Source organism: Streptopelia decaocto (genome assembly GCF_964273445.1).
Source record: "Streptopelia decaocto genome assembly, chromosome: Z".
In the NCBI taxonomy this organism is placed as follows: Eukaryota; Metazoa; Chordata; class Aves; order Columbiformes; family Columbidae; genus Streptopelia; species Streptopelia decaocto.
In genome coordinates, this window is record NC_138657.1 from 44,367,467 (window position 1) to 44,389,243 (window position 21,777).

At 37.5% G+C, this 21,777-nt stretch overlaps 1 protein-coding gene across 1 annotated transcript in view; it reads right to left on the minus strand.

The window, feature by feature from the left end:
- Nucleotides 1–17,484: 17,484 nt before the first annotated feature.
- Nucleotides 17,485–21,777, minus strand: part of FBXL17 (F-box and leucine rich repeat protein 17) — a 298,475-nt gene continuing 294,182 nt past the window's right edge. The window contains exon 9 of the mRNA XM_082075890.1: nt 17,485–19,393. Within this exon, the coding sequence (XP_081932016.1) occupies nt 19,256–19,393 (138 nt within the window). The 3' untranslated portion in view covers nt 17,485–19,255. The remainder of the gene's footprint in view (nt 19,394–21,777) is intronic.

Here is a 21,777-nt window from a genome sequence, read left to right on the forward strand (position 1 = left end):
CAAACTTATTTTAATTGGCAATAAATTAAATTCATTTTCCACAAGTTGAGTCTGTTTTGTCCCTGACAATAACTGGTGAGTGATCTCTCTGTCTTTATCTCATACAAAATTTTCTGTCTTATTGTCTCCCTCTTGTCCTGTTGAGGTGTAATGAGAGGGTGGCACCTGGCATCCAGCAAAGGTCAGCCCAACACAGCCACTTCACCTCACAGACAACCCTGAAGCCCACAGTGGATGGTTTCAGAGCTGTAGTTCCATTCCACTACAGAAGTACAGTTCACTACATCTGTGCTCTGCTCCTTGACTTCCAGCATGCATGTACAACAACATGACAGAAGACACTAGAACTACAACAGCAGCAAAATCATAAACTAATAGTGATGAAGCATATAGCATCTCTGCATGAGGTCTTCATAGCTTGTTTCCAAATGGTGAGACAACAAGTGGCTGGGGTAGGCTACCAGTAAGATGACATCTTCACAGGCTATGCTGAAGGCTTCATCACAGCTCGGTGTCCCTGGAAACATGCAAGGGACATTTTTTCAGAGACTAGTCTTTCTGGGTGGGCTTTACATGTCAGTGAATCCTACTTTTTTTTCACCATTAATACTATTGGAGCTGTGAGATCATGACTTGCATCTAGTACATATTGTGTATTGAATTAACTCTAGAAGATGCTGCTCCAAGTGTCCTCAGGCTGGTATTCTGCTACTGCTAGCATGCTGGAATGAATTACTTGCTAAGTTTGAAGCAAGACTGTAAAGGATTAGCTTGGGTTTCAGAAGGTGGAGATCCAGCGTCAGGCTACTGAGAGCAAGGATGTTTGCAAGCATGATATGAACAGTAAGCCAGTTACATGTGCTCTTCTTGCAATGACTGCTTTGAAATGAACTGTCCTGCTTGGGAAAGAGTGGCTGCCTGTCCTGGTTTTGGCTGAGATATATTTCTTTCTGGATTTTCTTCCTGGTAGCTGGTATAGTGCTGTGTTTTTTATTTAGGATGAGAATAATGTTGTTAACACACTGATGTTTTAGTTGTGGCTGAGCAGTGCTTACACTAAATTGAGGAGTTTTCAGCTTCTCATATTGCCCTGCCAGTGAGGAGGCTAGGGATACACAAAAAGCTGTGAGGGGACAGAGCCAGGACAGCTGACCCCAACTGGTCAAAGTGATGTTCCATATCATATGATGTCATCCTGAACAAAAACCTGGGGATAGCTGGCCAGGAGATGGTGGCCACTGCTCAGGGACTGGTTGGGCATCAGTCAGTGGGTGACAAGCAATTGCGTTGTGCATTACTTGTTTTGTATATTCTATTATTATTACTGATTTCCCCTTCCTTTTCTGTCTTAAAAAACTGATCTTATCTCTCCCACAAGTTTCACCTTTTTTAAAATTCTCTCCCCCATCCCACTGTGGGGGTAGTGAATGAATGGCTGTGTGGTGTTCTGCTGCCTCCTGGGTTAAACCACAACACTGCCCTACAGACATCCATAAAATATATCACTTAATCTGCGTGCTATCAGAGTTTCCATGCACAACTGTATCTGAGAAAATGATTTATTGAGAGAAGTCAGCTTTGACCACAATAAATAAGAACAGTGTTTTTTCCTAGCATTACCTGTAGTCTAAATACTTATCACCGCTGCTATCCTCACTGATTGTGGCTCATTATTTCAGATGTCAGATGTCCTGTGTTTCATGTGTACCTTTATCCCCCTATATCTTTATACACACATGTATTTATCTTAGTCAAATGTTATCACATGTTGAATTTCTGTTACACAGATACCAAGGTCCAGAATTAGAAAAAGTGTGCACTTTTTTTTCCCCATCTGCCTACCCTTTGTGCAGTGAAACTTTTGTGCCTTGGATTCCTGACTAGCACAGGGTCAGACCAGCATCTACAAGATGGAGTAATGCACTGCATTGTCCACTTTCAGAATAAAAAAAGTGTGTGATAGTGAAGGCTGCCAAGGTCTGGTAAAGTAAGAAAAAAGCCTCAGTATAACACAGATCAGTTTGGAAAATCTATAGGTCGGTTGCAGCACCCAAAACTCTGTTTTGCTTTTTTTTTGCTCTCATAGTTGCTTGTGTTGTGTTTTTTTTTGTTTGTTTGTTTGTTTTACTTTGTTTTGTTTTTGTTTGTTTGTTTTTGTTTTGTTTGATTGTGTTTGTCTGTTTTTATTCTAGTAGTTACTTTTGTCGCTCAATTTTAGCAAAGGCTCAAAGCCTTTCAGTCTTCGGTGTCTCCTTGCTGCCCTGCCACGCTGTCTGAACAGCCCAGACTCTGACAAGACCTAAGTGAGCCAAACATGTACGTTATTTTTCCCTGCCTGCTGATACCATCAGAAAGGCAAAAAACCATCCCAAACATAAGTAGATCCTGGCCAGTTTTTCTGCTCACAAGAAAACATGTTCAAGAATCCTCCACTACAACCAATGTCTACTTGCTGAGGAAGAATCTGGAAGACTTGTAAAACCATTCACAGCTAAATGTTTCACCAAAGGTTTCCCCTCTGCAAGTAGTTTAAAGTCACAGTTGGTAACAATCTCTTCAGATTTTACCGAGGCTCATAAGGGGAAAGCAGCTCTGTAGAGAGATGAATAATAAGATGATAAGAAAATGCTTCAAAAGAAATTAGCACAGTGTTCTTAAACAGTATGGAAATTCTATTGCAAAACAGCTCCTGGTCAAGTGGTAAGCACGTGGGCTTAATTTGAAGTATCGATTTCATGATTAAGCACTATCCACAGTATTGACTTATCTCCCTGAATCAGGGTCTTAAGTTGTGCAGTTCTTCCAGAATCAGCTCCCAGAGGACAACGGCTCTTCTAATTAGCTACTTCTGCCATTTCTCCATAACTTCTTCATTTTATATGATTGGAGTTTTACTTGCTTATGAAAGAAAATAAAAGCATTCAATAAGAAAGCGGGAAACGGTGGATCAATTTGGTCCTTTCTCATGAGATGTTTGATCCTGGGATATGCTGATCATTGGCAGTCCTTACAGAAGTCACCACAGAGGCCATTGTTTTACCTAATGCAGCTTGTCATTAAAGCAAAGAATAGGCTTATCTGGTTATTAATGTTTTTACATACTAACAAAAATCTTAAAGCATAAAATAGCAGTATTCTCATTTAAAGGGGTCTTGAGAGACTGGATCATTTAGTATTCAGCAATGAATACACAGAACAGACACTTTTGGTACAAGCCACCTCTCCTGCAGGATTTTTTAAAAGATGACAACACTAAGAAATGCAGAAGAAATGCACTGCTGAGGACATTTGCAGTGGTAAGTATGGTGGTTTAACAGGCATGACTCTTGCCGATTTTCTGAGGTTGTGGTTCTGTCTCTGACAGAAAATTGTCAACTTCAGCAACCCATCCCACACAAAAATAAGTGAAAAAAATCATTATAGCTGATTACATTTGTACAATTAGAGTGACCAGAAAACAGTGTAATAAATGTGCTTATAAATCATCCTGCAATTCCACTCCATGAAAATATTTGAATACAATTTAGATATTACCTTTTTGGTATTGATACAATATTGCTACTGAGAAAAAAATAAACTTTGTAAGATTAGAAAGTACAGTGACCCTCATGTAACAGAGTGGGAAAGCAATAATTTCAAGGTCACTTACATATCAGACTTGCTCAGGAGGATAGTTTGGTCCTGAGCTGCTGATCAGGGCAATGAGATTTATATATCTGTGTTTGTAGATAATATGATATTTGTTTAACATGGCTGACTGGATAATATTTGCACTGAACAAGCAGGAAAGGAAGGATGAAACAGCCAAATGTCAGCTATTTTATGTTTGCGTGTACGACAAAAGGGAGAGTTTACAAATGTCAGCAACTTGTTTTTGCGTTCTGCTCACTCAAAGCATCTTGCCACTAAAAAATGGATGTGACAAGAAATTAATCCATATTGTGATTTAATTATTGTTGGAATTATGGGAAAAACTTAAGATGTCTAAAATGTTTAGTTGTGAGAAGTGTCTATTAAGCTAACTTTGCAGTGAACTTCTCACAATATTTTTAAACACTTGTGTTAGGTTTTAAATGCCTAAATAACCAGAAGACTGTGTTTTTCTCTTTCTGAGATACACGTGGAGTCCACAAAAAAATATTGTCTCGTTCTTAAAATCCAGCCCAGGGCCTGGGCAAGATATCTTCTTATTTCCGTTGCATGGACATGGTGGAAGGGGCTTTTTCCCTTGGGCAAAGTTGACAAGGTGGGTGGGAAAAGGGAGGTAGGCTGGCACACCTGACCCATTGTGCTGGCCTAGCTGCAGTGGCAGCAGTTCCTCATTCATGTGGTGAATGCTCAGCTTTGGGAAAGTGTTTATGTAGAAACTGATAACAGCTGAAAAAAGCTATTTTTATGTTTTGAAGCTCATTGAACTATCTCACTAATCTATTATATCTCTATGACATTATCCTTTCAGGCAGTGTTTTTAGGGGCATCAACATCATGATCAAAAGCCTGTTTTTATGCCTTTCTACTAACAGAGTCTGCTGTTGTGTATTTTCATATTAAGCTGTAACAAAGCAACATGGCCATTTGCCTTTTTCTTTTTTTTTTTTTTTTTTTTTCACCTTCTGCAAATCCAGGCGCTCACCCAGGAGACTCTCCACAGGGTTTGCCAAAAAATAACATGTGCTAACCTGATCCATCCAAACCAAAATGGCCTGTCACGGACATGACCATTGACACAGCAAAGTCATCCCCTCACTCTGCTTGAGTAACTCACTCACATACATTGTCAAAATGAAAGAATTTTGCTCAGTTTTTTGTTTGTTTGTTTGTTTTTGAGCATCTATTTCCTGTAATGAAAGAATGTAAAATAGAACTAGTGAAAGATCAGTTTCTTTGAGGAGAAAAAAAAGAGATATCTGTTAGGTATACTTTTCTTCCTGCTATTTGCAACATTCAGCAGAGGTTTTTAAGGCTAAATCATTGTCACTGTTTAGAGCAGGTAACAATAACCTGAGTGACAGATGTTCTCTCTTAACCTACACCCTTTCCACCAGGGAGGAGGACAAGGAAAAGAGACTTATGAATTGGAAAATTAAAACAGTTTTATTAATAATACTACTAATAAGAGAAATAATGCAATATGTACAATACCAACACTGACTCTCCCGGATGATTGTGGGCTGCAGGGGCTGGTGTCACCCCAGTGGCTGTAGGGCAGACACCAGGAAGTCCTGGACTGCATTCCAGATTAGATGGAAAATCAATTTACGATCCAACCAGGATCACGATCGCAGGCAGGAGAATCGACAGGGTCCTGTTTGGATGCCAGCCATGAACGAAGAGAGCAAACCCCTCATTATCCCTCAGCTTTAAACTGAGTATGACGTGTGACCTCTTTGATAATTTTGGGTGACCTCTTCTATCTGTCCCTTCTTGCAAGTACAACCCTTTACAACCCTTTGCTCATGGAACATAAGTCTATCAGTGACCTTAGCTGCTATAGGGTGCATGTAAGTGTATATAAATGTAAACACAGGTCTTTTCTGCATTGCATTCCTACAATGAGTTCAGTAAAACTCTAAACATCAGGTGTTTTCAGGTCTGGAGTGGACACTGTCTGAAAAATATGCAGTCAACTTCAGAAAAGTGCAGTTACTTTGAAGAAACTTAACTGAAAGGAAACTTCACTCAAAGAGAATTGGCCCTGTTTTAACCAAAACCAGGACAGTCACTAGACACATTTCTGTCTCTGGCAAATCAATTCCATAGGAAGATCTGTGCCTGTGTGTGTGGTGGAGAGAGTAACCACTCTCACAGGAAAAGTACCCTTGGATCATGACCGTCCACTAAAGTTAAAGAAGGAAGGAGGAAGGAAGGGCAGAACCACTCACACCACCCCCAGCCCTAGCCCGTCACATCCTCAATACCATGCCACTCTGGCTCCTGCCCTTGTGCCCTGGGCTCTCCACCACCATGCCCCACGGGCTGACCTCAAGGGCAACTCCACATCCTGCCATAGCATTCTGCTATGCAGCACTGCTCCCCCTGAGTGGTGGCCAGGTCTCTTCCTCCATGGGCCCTTCCAGCGTTAACCACCTCTTTCCTTACACTTTGAGCAACCAGCACAGCCACAAGCACACATACTCTGTGCAAAGGCTTTTGACAGGAGAAAGTATCTCACATGCCAGGTGCTCAGCGCTGGATTGACATCTAGTTGTTCCTTCTGGGACGGAACTAGCCCATGGGCCACCACTTTAGCAGCCCCAGTCTCCAGGTTTGCTTTGCTTTCTAATCATGCTGATGGCAAAAATAATCACTACAATTTTGTTTTGGTTTGTTTTTCATATTATTAACATAGATTTCTGAAATTGTGGCAAATATTTTAAAATAGTGATGAATTGTTTATAACCACATGATCTGGTAACTTTTCACATTGTCTCTGATGACGTAATTAGGTCAAGTATATCATATTTCAGAGAACAAAATAATGGGCCTTATTCACATTTGTATTAAAACTGACATTATACAAGTCTCCAAAAGAAGGGATGATGACTATCTCTATATTATTCATAGAACTATGCAACTAGCATCAAGGAAAACAGGAATCAGGCTCATTGTTCTGTGTCTGACAGAGATACTAATGCTTGCGAGAAATTCTTACAAAACACTTTGATTATGGCTCTAATAATTGACTACAGCTAGATTTCATAAGTGGAGATGACTACCAGAGCTGCAGGCAAGAGAAAACATGGTGTTTGAGGGTCTCCAATGATTTTACCCTCATACGACTGATATAAATGGCAGTCTTTTTCCAACAAGAGGTCATTAGGTCAATCAAGTGGTTAAGTTCAGAGTACCTTAATTTGAGTCAGGGGGTCTGCATAGTTTTACAACCATATGAGGGTATCATCATGTCCTACAGGCTTGCAGACAAATTTTGCACTCATTTAACTTGGTGTAGCGTACGAGTAAATTCTTGTCATTAGTGCAATTAATCCAAATATATAACATTATAATCTTCAGCAGTATTCATCTTTTCAGAAGCATACTCTCTCTTTATTTTGTGCACATAACTTCCCTTGACATTAACAGGAGGGGATAATAGACATGGAAATGTAAAGAGAGGTTAATACTCTTCCCCGTGACCTTCCCAGAGACATCGTATTTTCTCAAGCTGACCCCTCATTATGCTGAAAACTGCAAAGAAAAAGCCCCACGGTTTCTGTTGCTTTTTTTGTTCGCTTCAGAGACTACAGACATCTGCCCTAAGTACATTCTGTTAATAATTATTTTGTATGTATTCTAAAAATCCACATCATTCCCAAAGAGGGGAAAAACACAAAAGAAACCCCAGTTGGTGAGGGAGGACAATGTGTGACATTATAAGCAGAGCTGGAGCTGCCTGCCGTGATTGCCACTCGGAGATAAAAATCATTCCTCACACTTTGAGACAAAAGTAAATGGCAGTTTGCAATGTTAAGAACCCCTGTGGAAACAAGATGAAATGAGACGAGGCTTCCAGACCTGTGAGAAAAATCAATCTGATGGAAAATTGACAAACTTGTTTAACGTGTCGGCACAAGATCCGAGAGTTGACCCGTAGAGACCTCCACTTAGGCATACCGTGAAGTTACTGTCAGTTCTCTTAATCTGTTCAATTACACAACAGGAGCTCAAAGGGGACTTTTTACCAAACATCATTTTAAATTAACTTTTCTCCTTCATGTTTTAAACTTCCAATCCTTCCTTCTCTTTTGCAGCAATATGGGTAAATTATTAAAAAAGCCCACTTGCTTATCAATGTAAAAGCTATAGAAACATCAGTTGAAAATTTTCATTGGAAAGAAAATAATGTTTGTGCAGTTAAAAAGAGAAAAATGCTCATCTCATTACATGTGGCCAAATTAGTCTCCACTATAATTTCTCTGAGGCAAAGACCTATTGTTCTTCTGTTTTGTGGGGATGAAGAAGTGGTAGTAAAAAGAAGAACACCATCATTTTTATTCCACTAGAAACATGTAACTGTGTCCCTTTTAACAGCCATAGGCCACAAAGCAGAAAAGAGTAGGGTTTGAAAGGGAAGAAATAATGCTGTATTGAGTTCACTCTAAACATAAACATTTCTATCTTCTGCCTACCCCTTTTTTTTTTTTTTTTTTTTTTTTCTGCTAGAGGAGGTGGAGAAGGAATGGAAAAGGAAGGGAAGATGCTAAAGAATCCAGGGGATAAAACACATTTAACTTTGAAGATAGGTACAGCAGGATTTAAGAGGGAGATACTCAACTCCATATGGCTGGAGAAGAGAACTTCAGCTTTTGCTTTTACATTACTTTATTAAATGCAGCTTTGAAACAAAAAATGCGTTTTTTCACCACAAATCTGTTATATCTGAACTTTGAAGTGAGCCCGAAAGTAAGAAGAAAGAGCAGCAGGAATGTGGCCTAGCAGTGGCCTAGCAGTGCTCAAGTGACAAGACTCATTTAGATTAATAGGTGTTACAGTTCAAGTGCCCAGCAATATTATTTAAGAGGTCCATTATCAGTAAATGCATGAGTACCAGCAATAACACAGCTTTCTGTTAACCAGCAAACTTATAGAGAATGTCCCAGTAGCCACAGTGGTTTGTTTGCTATTGATTTGGAGCAGGTGTGGGTCATGTGATGGATCTTGCTGATGAATTCATGGTCTTGTTGATTTCAGTGGGATTAGGCTTTACACTACATTCTTTTCTGTTTGTCTGTGTTATAGTTTTTTTGTTTGGTTTTTTTTTTGTTTCTTTTTCCACTGAAAAGATCAAAGATGAGAAATAAAAATTAATTTTAAAATACTGATAAATGAAGAATGGAATACCAATACGACAGAGTGATTTTTTTTTTTTAAAAAAACCTCTATGGACTATTAACATTTTGTAAAAGATTGCGTCTAGGAAGAGGGCAGAAGAAAACAGCTGTTTTTTTCTTCATTCAGAAGGGATTAAGTGATTTTCTACTGTGCTTGTTAGAACAACTTGAAGTAAGAAGACTTACTTCTGTAACCACTTAAAATACAAACAAGCAACACATTCAGAAGTTTTTCTGTTGGTTTTGTTAGAAGCGTTAATATCGTAGCGTCAACAGCTCTTGATAGAATAAAATACAATCAACTCTTTAAATACACATCACTTTAAAATATTCTCTTCCAATTAACAGTATGTCCTTGGTCTAAAGATTTAAGGTAAAGATTAGCTGTAATTCACATTACATATCTGCTGAATTACTGTGTCTTGCAATGCTACCAGAGCCAGCTGTATTTTCGGAGTGAAAATTATTTCTGAATGTTTTCTATTGTATAAGCCACTGTTAAGTCTCATTGGAAACTTATCAAAAAGTAGTATTAACTCTCTTTTCACTTCCCAATTGACCTGAGGAAGACCTTGTTGCTCTTTCCAGCACCAGGCACTTTAAAAAAGCTGTACTTCTCAATGAGGAAATGTTATTTATTGTCTCCAGTAGCTTTTTCACAGGCTTCAGAAACTTCAGCCTCCTCAGTCTGCAGAAAATGACAGAACTCAAGATAAAATGAATAGTAGAAACCCTTATGTTTGTGGATTTTTAATGTTCTTTGGCACTCTGTAGGTCCTCAGCTCAGACTATATATACTTAGAGGAACAAATTCCAACCTAGGGGAGTAAGGAGGTAAATTCCAAGGTCGTGCTAGTATTAAGGCTGTAACTGGGGTTAAGGAGGCCCAGATTCTTGATATTGCCAAATGGTTAGCCCTCAGCCATTCCTTCAAGCCTGATCCATTTATCCTAGTACAGAGGTGGCACATTACTGGCTACTGAGTCCAGCTGAAAGCTCCTGTATATTACTTACTTGGAAACTACAACAGACAAAACAATTTAAAAATATATCTTATGTGTCTAATGTCCTTTTTATTCAAAAGTCTAAGATCCAAGTTTGCTCAAAATTAGAAATGTAGCAGCTCTGCTCTTTTATGGACAATTTTGGTTGATCTTAATGGTTTGTGACTTCACCTAAAAAGAAGATTCAGTGTAACTGGGTATTAGCACTAATACTAATTCTAGTAAAAATGCTAATGCTGTGCACTGAGTACTTAGCACAGTATTTTCTAAGCAAAGCATCAAGAACAAGGTGTAAGATAATAAATCTCATTAACACGTATATATGTACATAGATTAATGTAATGAAAATGAAGTGTCCTTCATGTTATGACTGATACAAAAATGTTAATGTAGTAACAATAGCTTTACAAGTGGGTTTAACTGAGCCTTAAATGAAGATGGTGGTTGAAAAAAATAAGTTGGGGTGACTCTAGGAAAGTCAATAAATTAAAAACCAGTCTTTGCAATGTAGTTGACAGCAAGTTAGGCTGATTCTTTTGCAGACTTCCTCACAGGAAGCAAAATCTACATACTACTTGTTTCTTATTGGTTTTAGTAAAAATACTTGTGCTTTCTGGCAGGGGAAAAGAATAATTCCTTTAATAGATATCATCAAACAAAGGGAGGGAAGGGCAGACCTATATGCAGTCATAAAGTCCTTATTTTTCCTTATATTGATGCAGGCTTGACTTACAAATAGGAAGAGCAAAAGAAATTTCTATGGGCATCTTCTGTTAAATTTCCAAAAATGCCTTAAGGACTTAGTCACCTAAATCACAAAGAGGCTTTTGAAATTCTTGCCCTTTATATAAAAAACAGTAGTATTCTGTGATTCTTGTTTTTTATACTCCAATGATGCAAAGCATTACCATTATGGTCATTAGCTGCCAAGCTTAGTGGATTTTATTTTATTTTATTTTTTTGTTTGTTTTGTTCTGTTTTGTTTTTATTTCTCTTAATCCCACAAGTTCACAGTATGGAAATACACCTTTCTCCTCCCCCAGGTATAACGGGCAACTTCCCAGACTAGCAACAAACAGATGAACAGATGGGCTGATCTTACATATAGAGAATCTCTCTCCTTTTAATGTTACCTTTGCCACTTCCCAAAATTATTCTGCCATGTTGGCAAAGATTCTGCTGAAGGCATCTTTGTTTCTGCCAAGTACCAAATCTTATCCTTATGTCATGGTATATTGTACTATAGAATACTGAAGAAAGCTTTTTTGTTTGTTTGTTTTTAATGGATTCAGATGCAATATTTCTCTACCGTTTTCAATAATATCAACAGAACTTAATTTTTAGAATGATGCATACTCACAGAAACATACAAAGGTCAGAAAAATAAGTTTTTAAGGGCTGGTAATAATTTCAGTATTTAATATCTGCCTGCATTTGCTCCACTCTACCTCTGCTAAAGAGGCTTCCACCCATGGAAGATTCGCCCAAGATCTTTATTTTTCAGATGCTAATTCTATTTTCAGGCAAATTTCTTAATATACTGAACATCCTTGCTGGCATAGTTCTCAAGCCCCTGCAGATGCAAAGTCACAGGGAGCTGCTCAGATATATATTACTTTACTTGCCTTGCAGATAGCTCAGAGATGCAATAGTAAAATGTAGGACTCACAGACAGCTGGGAATTTGTGACAGTCCCTAAAGGAGTTCACAAGCATAAACCAATGACTGGAATACACTGATCCATAAATGCATTTTTCTTCTATCTCTGGCTAATGCAATATGAATAGTCTTCCTACTGTTAACTGTTTCTGAAGACACACAAAAGAGAACATAAAGGAAATGGCATATATTCAAACAGAAAGGTCATCAGGTCATTTGTTCTTTATACTAGCAAAAGACTTCAATACTTGTACTGTTGCAAGAAGTGCTAATACAGAAACATTCCTTAATTTAAGCTCTGCTTTCAGAAAATTTTGCTAAAAAGTATTGATTCATTCAGACTGTAGAGGGAATTGGTGATAACTTCTGCTCTAGAGCAGGAAAGCTCAACACATGAACAGCCTGTGGGAATAAAGTTACAGGCTTCAGTTTACCAGCAGTTTCTTCCTGCACAAGAATCCAGGAGCCCTCATGGTGATGCCACCTCCTCATCGCAGTACTTTGTGTCAGCCTGCCTCAGTACCGCCGCTGCCTTCATCCCATCCCGCAGTTATCCTTGTTTGACTAACTGGCAGTGGGGGAGAGAGGCAGGATGGGCAGCAGGTCTGTGGTTACCCATGTGCCAGGGGTGTGGCAGGGCCACAGCACCTCCCTGCTGAGGGGCTCTCCCTGGCATCTTCTCCACCACTTGTCTGGAAAAGAGTTGCTGCCCTGCAGTGCGGTGAGACCCACTGTGGTGACATGCTGATGCTCTGGGGCATGGTGCTGGACAGGACCACGGTTGTGCTTTGGGACTGACGACATAGAGGAGCAGCTCCTGATAGATAACTGTGACCTGCAAATAACAGATGAGTCATGAAGGTTATCTCTGTATGAGTAAATCAGTCTTGCCCAGGAAAGCTTCCTGTGCTCAAGCTGATGAGTACAGGACAGTGCATACCTGTGCTATTAAACTTTTCTGCCCTCAGGAAGCAGTGGCTGCATCCAGAGAGACTAAGTAGATAGCTACTGGGCACCATGAACACCAAACTTGTTTAGGAGAGAGTCAGTAGTCATGGGTCAAGAGTGTGCTGGTGACTGCTGGAGTGAACTGACAGCCCAGTAGTGCCCCTGGCACCACTCGTTACCAGGAGAAGCGTAGCCACAAAACTAATGTCACATGCTGAAAAATACACTGTGCCTAGTCAAGAGCCACCACCAGACTGAAGCTGGATCTCCTGATTTTCAGATCTGCTTTATATTCCTGTTCAGCCCTACCACCATTCTAAACTACATTGGTCTGAATGCTCTGCAGTTTCCCTAGGCTGTCATGCCTTGTGTTCCTTCAAAGATACTGTATTAATCTTTATTTGTTGCTGGGGACCCTCTTTTTAATGAAAAAGAGTAAAATTTGAAAATGTAATAAACAAACCTTTCCCTTGTATTTGGTGGGAAGACCATGAAAGCATTTGGACTTTGGAATTCTCTTTACACTCCTGCAGAATCATTGGAAAGTAATTTTTAGCTGCAACCTTTTTGGTTGCCATTAAAGCTTTCCAGGTGCATTTGCTCCCTAATCAGAAATGTTCCTCTGTATCAAGTTACTCTTCAAGAAAAGATTTTTTTTTCTATTTTCTAGCTTGCTCATTCACCTCAGTACTTGAACATCTTTCAAAGTATCAATAGCAGGGTGAATAACATTGACTACATTTGTTTCTCACCTGTCTCCAAGGAAGAGAGGACATGAAACATTTTGTTTTGTAGATAAACATTACATTGCTGCCTACTTTAGAGAAAAAAAATATTACCCATCCCTTAGAGCAGAGAATTTTTTGTTTATATTGGTTCAGAGAGCATACCTCACACAACATGCTTTGTTGTGTTCCAGAGGTGACCACAGACTGAAACAATAGCATGAAGACAATCTTTTAGTCCATCAAAGGTAAGGACTGAGATGTTGATCTTGATTCAAGGAGAATCCAGAGCAAGGCACCTGGGACAAGTTAACTGTGCTCACTGGAAGTTACTGTTGCTAAAAAATTCTTCACAGCTTTCTCTAATAATTGGTTATTTTGACAACACCAAAGGCTGTAGCACTTTGCCATAGAGTACATGATGAAAGCACGAGATTACAAAATTTTGAGTCCAGAAGCCTTTATAGGTTCACAGCAGCCAGAAATATCCAATAATCTTGGTTGCAAAATCTTTTATTTTAAGACTCCTAAGCCTTATTTATGTACAAATGCTTTTCATAAGCTACATATAGAGAGACCTCCTTGAATGTGGAAGTATAAACAGTTCAGCTTTCTTTTATAGTTGACTTTTTCCTGGAAATAAACTTGAAATGTAATCCCATTACTATAACTTTATATATAAAGCTAGAAGACTTGGATTTGCCTTACGTAATCCTAAGAGCCTTCAAAAAAAAAAAAAAAAAAATCAAATCAAACCAAAACAAAAAACCACACAAACCCCAACTCAAAACCTAATTAAAAAATTTTTGGCCTGAGTTTCTTTTTAACAACTGTGGAGATGCAGCTGTTAAACAGACCTTCATTTCAGTGCTACCTTAATTCCAGTTTGTGAAAGTGTCTCCAGTCAAGCAACCACAGCTGCAGTGGTGGGACTTAACCTACCTATTTGTGTTAATCTGAGCCCAATGCAGACAAAGATCTAGAGGAACAGCTGAGTTATATGCCTGTTCTTTAGCAACTCAGATCATCTACAGTGATTGCATCTGTGGACAATACATGTAAGGAGCCAAGCATAGGGAGGGTAAGGAATCTCAAATCGTTTAGTGCCATTTTGTGTAAACCAAGGCTTGGAAATATAAAGAAGCCATAACATAATGAGCTGTTTTCTAAAAACAGGACAGACACCCTTGGTATAAACACTGTTTAATGAACAGCCAATGAATTATCTTAATTAACTTTAATACTGTCCCCATTTTCTATTCTTCTTTCTCTACTGAAGGCAGAAACAGCCCATTTCATTTGTATGAAAAGTTAGAATGAGATATTTCATGCTGTAATATGAAATGTTTGGGTTCTCTGATTTAACTGCTGTGTAACATCTCATCCATATGACAGCTCTGTTCCCGTAGTCACTTTGTGCCCTTTTTGACCAGCAGCATTGCAGCAGCAGATCAAGTAAAGCAGAAGTGCTCAATAATAGGATGTTTTTAAATAATGGAAAGTATAAGCAAAGAATGTCACAGAAACACAGTAGTAAATGAATCGTTTCATTGTCTGAAGTGTGGATATTTGACATATATGTAATTTGCTTACACTGACGTTATTGATACTTGTGTTTTGTTGAAGATACTTAGTGGGGGCAGTCAGTTTGGCCAAAATTTCTTGGCTTTAGAATAAAAAATTCAGAAATGAAATTTCAGAAATTCTCCTCATTATCTAATCATCCTGACCTGTAGTTATGAAACTGTATTTTATTTCATTCTTGCTTAAATTCAGTCTTGCAAGCATGAGATATATATAAAACATATTATATATATCTAAAAAAAATTATCTAATTTAGAAATCTTTATTCTATAACATGGAATTAGAATATCTTATTTGCTTTGGACTTCATGTCCATATTTTCTGCATTTCTCTCAAAAAAAGAAAAAAAAAGGTAAAGGATTTGTGTGCAGTTGTCTGATCAATAAGCAGCTGTCTGGAAAGCTCAATGTTTTGCTCTGCATACACCCACTTGTCAGCTCAATGCTACTTGCCAGGGTGAGACTGACTAGAAGCAGAGAAAAGATGATATAGTAGCTCAAGAACAGCTGAAGTGTAAGAGATTAAAAGGATTTGGGAGCTTAAATATTTACCAGTAAGCCCTTAGCTTAATTTTGATAGATTTTTTGCAGTTAGATGTCTATTTCTTTTCCTCAGCAGAACTGCAGGCAATGTAACACGTGGAGCTGTTTATAATATATCAAGCAGAACTGGGAAAACACAATTCAACTAATACAGGTTCTGTTCCTAACCTGAAAGTATTAGCTTGCAAATCTGATTCAGTATTTGGGCAAACATGAGCTCTTTCCATCACTTCTCCTCCATTTTGAAAATGAATTAAATGCAGAATTTTCACATATTTCTCAATCAAAACCAAATGTCTAGTGATCAATGTGTCTACACAAACTAAAGAAAGGAGGAAATTAATAATTGAACCTTTCACCTTATTGAAAAATTTTTCAAAACCAGAAACCCCCTATTTTAAACAACTTGTATCATATTCTGTAGTCTCAACATCAAGTATAATACTGACAAAAATTATTTCAGATATTTTTGTACAAAGAAATCACGTTACCAATAGGTAATCTAAGAGCTAATGCTACTTTTCCTCATCAGATGACTCAATTGTAGTGTTAAGGGTCAGCAGACTGAAACAGGTGACATTGAAGAAAAAAACAGAAGTACACATTTGAAAATGTCTACATTTATTATAATCTTATATAACACTATCGTATATGGAAACTGCCACATGAATTCATGAACTCAACATTTTTATTGAAGACAGCCATAAAATGCTTATTCTGCATTTCCCTACCTGATACCCACAGGAGAAAAGACAAAGAAATTCTAAGCATAAAAAAGGTAGACTGAGAAGAGAGAAGAAAAATCTTCAGTTAATGAATATATTTTCTATAGTTTCCCAGAAAAACCCACTCAAACCCAAACAGCAAAAACAAGAAGTCACAAAAATTCCCCAAGTACTCACCTTGTTTAGATTGGCAAAATAAAACTACTCTCAAAAAGCATTATTTGTGTTTTAAGTGGTGCGAATCTACGGGAGATTGCATGCTGGAGATGCCCGGAGCCTCTCCCATGGTGTCTCTGGTTCGAAAATGCAATTTGGTAACTGTGCTTCTAAATTTACCGGAAGTTCAAATAAAGCCTCAGTCACCTATACTGCCAATATAGCAGGTCACTCATGGAGAAGGCTGGGAGGAAAACAACTACAGGATGAAAAAAGTAACATTGCGTTGTTTTATTTTAATAGTATATAGAGTGACCATCAAGTGAACTATTTGAGAGGCATTAAAACAAAATTATAAACAAATTTTAAGAGTGAATGACTGAAAATATAGGTTATCTGACTTTTTTCTACAACCACCTAATGCTTAGTTAAGAAAGCACTTAGAGCTGGCCTTGGCGTCCTCTTCTGCAGGTTAAACAAGCCCAGCTCCTCTGGCCTAGAAATGTCTCTGATAAGGCAAACACTGACCCACAGGTCACTTACTTTAACAGCAGGTTCCCACAAAGATCATGAAGGAACAAAGACACTGTGCAGTAAAGTAGGCCTGTTAGAACCTTGGAAATCCAGCACAAGCTCTTTGTGTGTTTCTGAATCCACTGTAAGTTTTGAGTAAAAGCAAACAGATGTAATTTTTCTTCTAACAAGAAGCAATAGCTTTTCTTTTTCCCTAAATGGTATTCCTCGTACATGACATTTCAAAAATTAAAGACTGTGTAACATTGCTATTTAGTCCTATAACACTACTTAGAAAACATTGATTTATTAGAAAGAAATTAAAGAGCTATCCGTGGCAACACTGTGGTTAGAAGAACATATTTCGATCTAGAACTCCTATACCACATAAACTTCCAAATTATGTAAATGCTAACACGCATGGAAATTAATTAGCCACACTGAGATCTATAATGATTAATATGTTCATAAAAATAAGAGAGAGATGAATATTCAGTAAAATGCAAAAGTGGAAGTGAAGCAAAGTTACTGGAAGTGACTTAATGGCAGAAGTGAAAAGAGATGACCAACTAGATCTGTAATATCTAAAACTCCTTAGAATTATAGAGTATTTTAGATCGAGAAAGTCTCTGGAGGTCATCTAGGTGAACTCTGTCATTCACAACGGGGCCAGCCTGGATCAGTTCGTTCAGGACAATCCCCAGATGAGTTCTACATATTGAAGGATGGATATTTCAGTCTTTCTGTTAGCATATTCTAAGTACAGGTAGCAGCACAGATAAACAGAAGACATCACATCTTTCTTTTTTCTTTTATTAAAACCCATTGCAGGATCAAAGTTTTCACGAAAAATAGAAACTTACAAATTGTGTGAATAGTTTTAATGCGCTCATAAAAAGACATCAAATGAAAAATGATGAAAATTCTGTACTATATCAGCAATATAATCCATTGGCTTTATTCTGAAAATATTGTTGCCATTTTGGAGTGAATAAAAAGCCTAGCATTACACATGTTCACATGTTTTACCACCTATTTAAAGCAAAAACTTTACCATATATTTTTTTTCCAGAGAAGCTATTTCATCCCCATTTTGAAAAGTCTAATAAGAAAACATTTGAGAACCTCACTGGAATTACTGTGAGCTGATGTTTCTGTTGTAAAAAATTATGCTATGGAAATCAACAGATGGTTTTACAGAGTTATACAGCCACACTAAACAAGCCTCTAGGTTATGCTGCATTAGACCTTCTGGATTAACAAAACATTTTGACAATAATGGCAACTCTTCAGATGAAGCTTAAGCATTTCATACTTCAGATTAAAATGCTGTAACCTTTGAAAAACAAATATCCAGTGTTACACACCTGAAAACATTCTTAACCAAATGGTAATATTCTAAAGGTTAATTCAACTTCAAATTGAAGCTATAATGTCTCTATTTTCACTATCCCCATGTCAAATTTAACTCCTTATAATGCAATGCGACACAAAGAAAATGAATAGTTTTATGTATTTAGTCTTGGTATTTTCTTGCATACACTGTTTTATGAAGCATCTGATCCTACAAAATGATACCCGCGATGGGACTCATGTTTAGATGGCCTCCTTAAGGTAAGCGCTCTTTGCATTTTAAGATCTGTTGTAAAATAATAACCGCACAAGGAATAAGAGGAATCCTACTATTGGCTTATACTCACTCATCTGAATTTCCCAATTCAGCAACGTAAGAGTGTAGTCAGAGGAGAAAGTTCCCTTAAAAAAAAAAGTAATTTTTAAAATCAGATATTAAAACATTGACTGTTAACTTATTTCTGGTAGTTGGTGTATTCAATTACTGCTTGACTTTATGAAGCGGGAGCTGGTTATCAGTGTTAGGTTAAGCACTGTTAACTCTCTTATTGTAAAAATGGAAATGTGGAGATTTGGAAAATGCTATAGCATTTAAAATAAACCCCAACAAGGTATCAATTATGTTGAGTGACAGAAAGAAGATTGTCCATTAGATATCCATTCTGTCATTATTACCATTTACTAAGACGTCTGTTCAAAGTGTTTATAAGAAAATCACAATTATTTGTAGATTTCCTTATTACTGTGCATTTTAAAGCTCTTGACATAGCTTTAGTAAATAGTAAGCATGAAGTTTAGGTCCCAGTTTCAACACAGGCCTCTGTAGTTGAACCAGACTTGGTGCTAGCACTGAGTTACCGTTTACAAATCAAAGGAAACACACTTGACCAGGGCAAAGTAAACAGAGGAAAACAAGCTTAACATCTCTATAACTAAAATTATCCCGAGAACTAGTAGGAATCCACTTCAAGAAATCTGCCAAAGGCATTTATATCTTTTATGCAAACAAAAATATGATGCACTTCTAAAGTTTTGTTTCAATATTAGTACTTAGTTGTACAGTACATTGAAGTCAGTGTACAGCTTTCGTCATTCTACTGTAACCTCTGTAAACTCACAATTATATTGCATCATATGAAAGGTTGTGAACCCTCTGCAATCCCCATTATATCTACTGAATGCAGCAGAGTGGAACTGTCATGATGGTACTGGACGTTAAGAGGCAGTAGACGTGTTGGGTGTCCAGCCCATTTGATAAGCCCGTTCCAGTGTCCTCTTGCAATCCTGTAGTACAGTACTGAAGGTTATATGTGGATACTGCTGCACTAGCTGCTCCACTGTGGCTTCATTCACCTGCAATCAAAGCAAAGAATCTGTGATGTTCAAAGAGTGAATAAAAAGGGCAACATCATGGAAGCTAAATGAATGATGTAACTTTGGACTCCTGGGAGGACTTGCAGGATTGGGCTCTTCACTGATGCTGTAAGTTTGGGTACATTTATCACAAAACAAATATACAGAATATAATGTTCTGTTAGAGCAAAACCACCCACCCTTGATTTTATTGTAAAGGGAGTACTTTTATATAACATTCCAGTAAATATTCTTTGCGTATTTGTGATTGAAAGCAGAAGGCCAAATAGTCTCCATCTGAAAACAGCTTTGTTTAGAAAACGGCAGCAATGTTTAACAATCTATTTAACTATTTCCATTCCATGCTTGACTATGCTGGCCACTCACAGAGCCATGAACCTATTAATAATTATTCAAAGAAAAGCCATCCTGTTTAACAAAGTGCTGCCCATAGTACAGATTTCTATCTTGAAATACGTGCATATTTATTCAAACTTGCTCAAGCAGACATAAGTTTGAAATATAAGATTTTCTTGGCTTTGGAAAATGAAAATTGATTACATCTATTAATTAATTTATGGCACAGTTATGATACTCACATGCATACTAAGTAGTAACTCCATGATTAACCTTACTGAAATGAAGTTGCACTGTATGGTAGCTGTCAATGTGGTTGCAATGAAAAATATGAGATAACATGACTAAACATGGGCAAAAGAATGCAAATGATTCTATACTGCAGGTAGATCAATTTACCAATTTATGAATTCCCAATATGGGTCAACTTTTCCAAAGGTTAAAAGTCCTACATGTCCTCACGTACACTACTGGTAGAAGTTTTTATTTTAGCCTTTTCATGTGAGGCTAACACTGCACAAAGGGTTTTGTGGGCAGAAATGGTGGGATCAATAATTAAAACGTACAAGCCTGTCAGGTTTGGGATGCTTCTCCTAAATCTTAGACATCAGAGGTAGCACCTTTTTTCTTGATTAGACAAGGCAATCAGACAAACCTAGCTAAACCTAACACCTTTACAATTGCAGTGCTGTGAGGGGATTAATTTGTCAATTATTTTTAAGCTGATTGCGGTTCGTATCACAGAAGTAGACAGCTTTCTTTGGCCTTTAGATAAATAAAAGATTAACCTAAGAACCATAACTTATAGGTAGCTCTCTTTGAAATCTTTGCGGAACACTTGGATGTTTTAAAATGCATCAATATTACATTTAAATACTGAACCACCTAGATCAGTAGGATGTACAATAAATACCATCATTTGCTTTTTTCCCCATGGTGTTCCACATTCAAGGCCAAAAGTAAAAAAACTAGACTAAAGTGTTTACTACCATTATAAAGATCCATCTTGGGAATAATATTTTAAAGCACAGTGACCAGAGTGTCTAATGTTTTTGTCCTTAAAAGATAACAAGGAGCGCATCCTTCTGAGCAGCGATTGCAACCAATGACAAGGAAAAATGAAAGGTTTAATATCCAGTTCTTCTACTTTGATAATAGAAACACTCAATATTCACTGCAAGTTTCATCTAGCTGAGACTGACTTGGATAGAAAACTGGTTTAACTTCCCTTCATAGCACAAACTGTATTCTTTTGGCAAATGACTATGTTACAATAACATCTTCCAGTGCTGAAAATCAAGAAGTGACTTTTAATAAATCAAAATGAAATCAGGGATAGCACAAGTCCTCAAAAATATATGCTACTTATAGCTGAATACATACTTTCAAACTGTCAGCAATACTTCATAGAAATATTGCTTGGAAGGGAAGAATTCCCTGTATTTGCTACTTTTTGCCTATTCAAAAATAGTGAAAAGCCTATTTTCTTTAAATTTGTGGTGCAGAGAGTCATGGCAGTTATGTAGCATACAACTAGAAACTTCTCTCTTAAGGGTCAGCTCAGCCAAAACGAAGATGCTTACCACAGACAGCTGCTCATTCTGCTCTTTCTTAACGGAAACTAAGTAAGAGATATTGTTTATCTACTAGATATCTGCAAATATTACTAGTAGATAGAGGTTATGATTTTTGACACATCATAGTTGGGCTTTATTTGTTAGAATAGCATCCATATTATGGCTTTAGAGACAACATCATAAGCCGATTTTCTGTTACAGGAAACAAATAGTAATGCAAATATTTTACAAAGATGATGTTGAAACACAAGAAAAGAGGTAATGCTCTCCATATTCTGGTGGACATGATCTCCATGTCTTTGATTCAAGACTGAACACATTTAGAGAAGCTACAGTCTAGCCAGATGTAGCTAACATGTTTACTACAAGCATCACTTAAATGAAATAGCATAGCCCATGATGTTACAATGGTATCTTGTAGTCTTAAAACCTATGAAGAAATCTACGTTA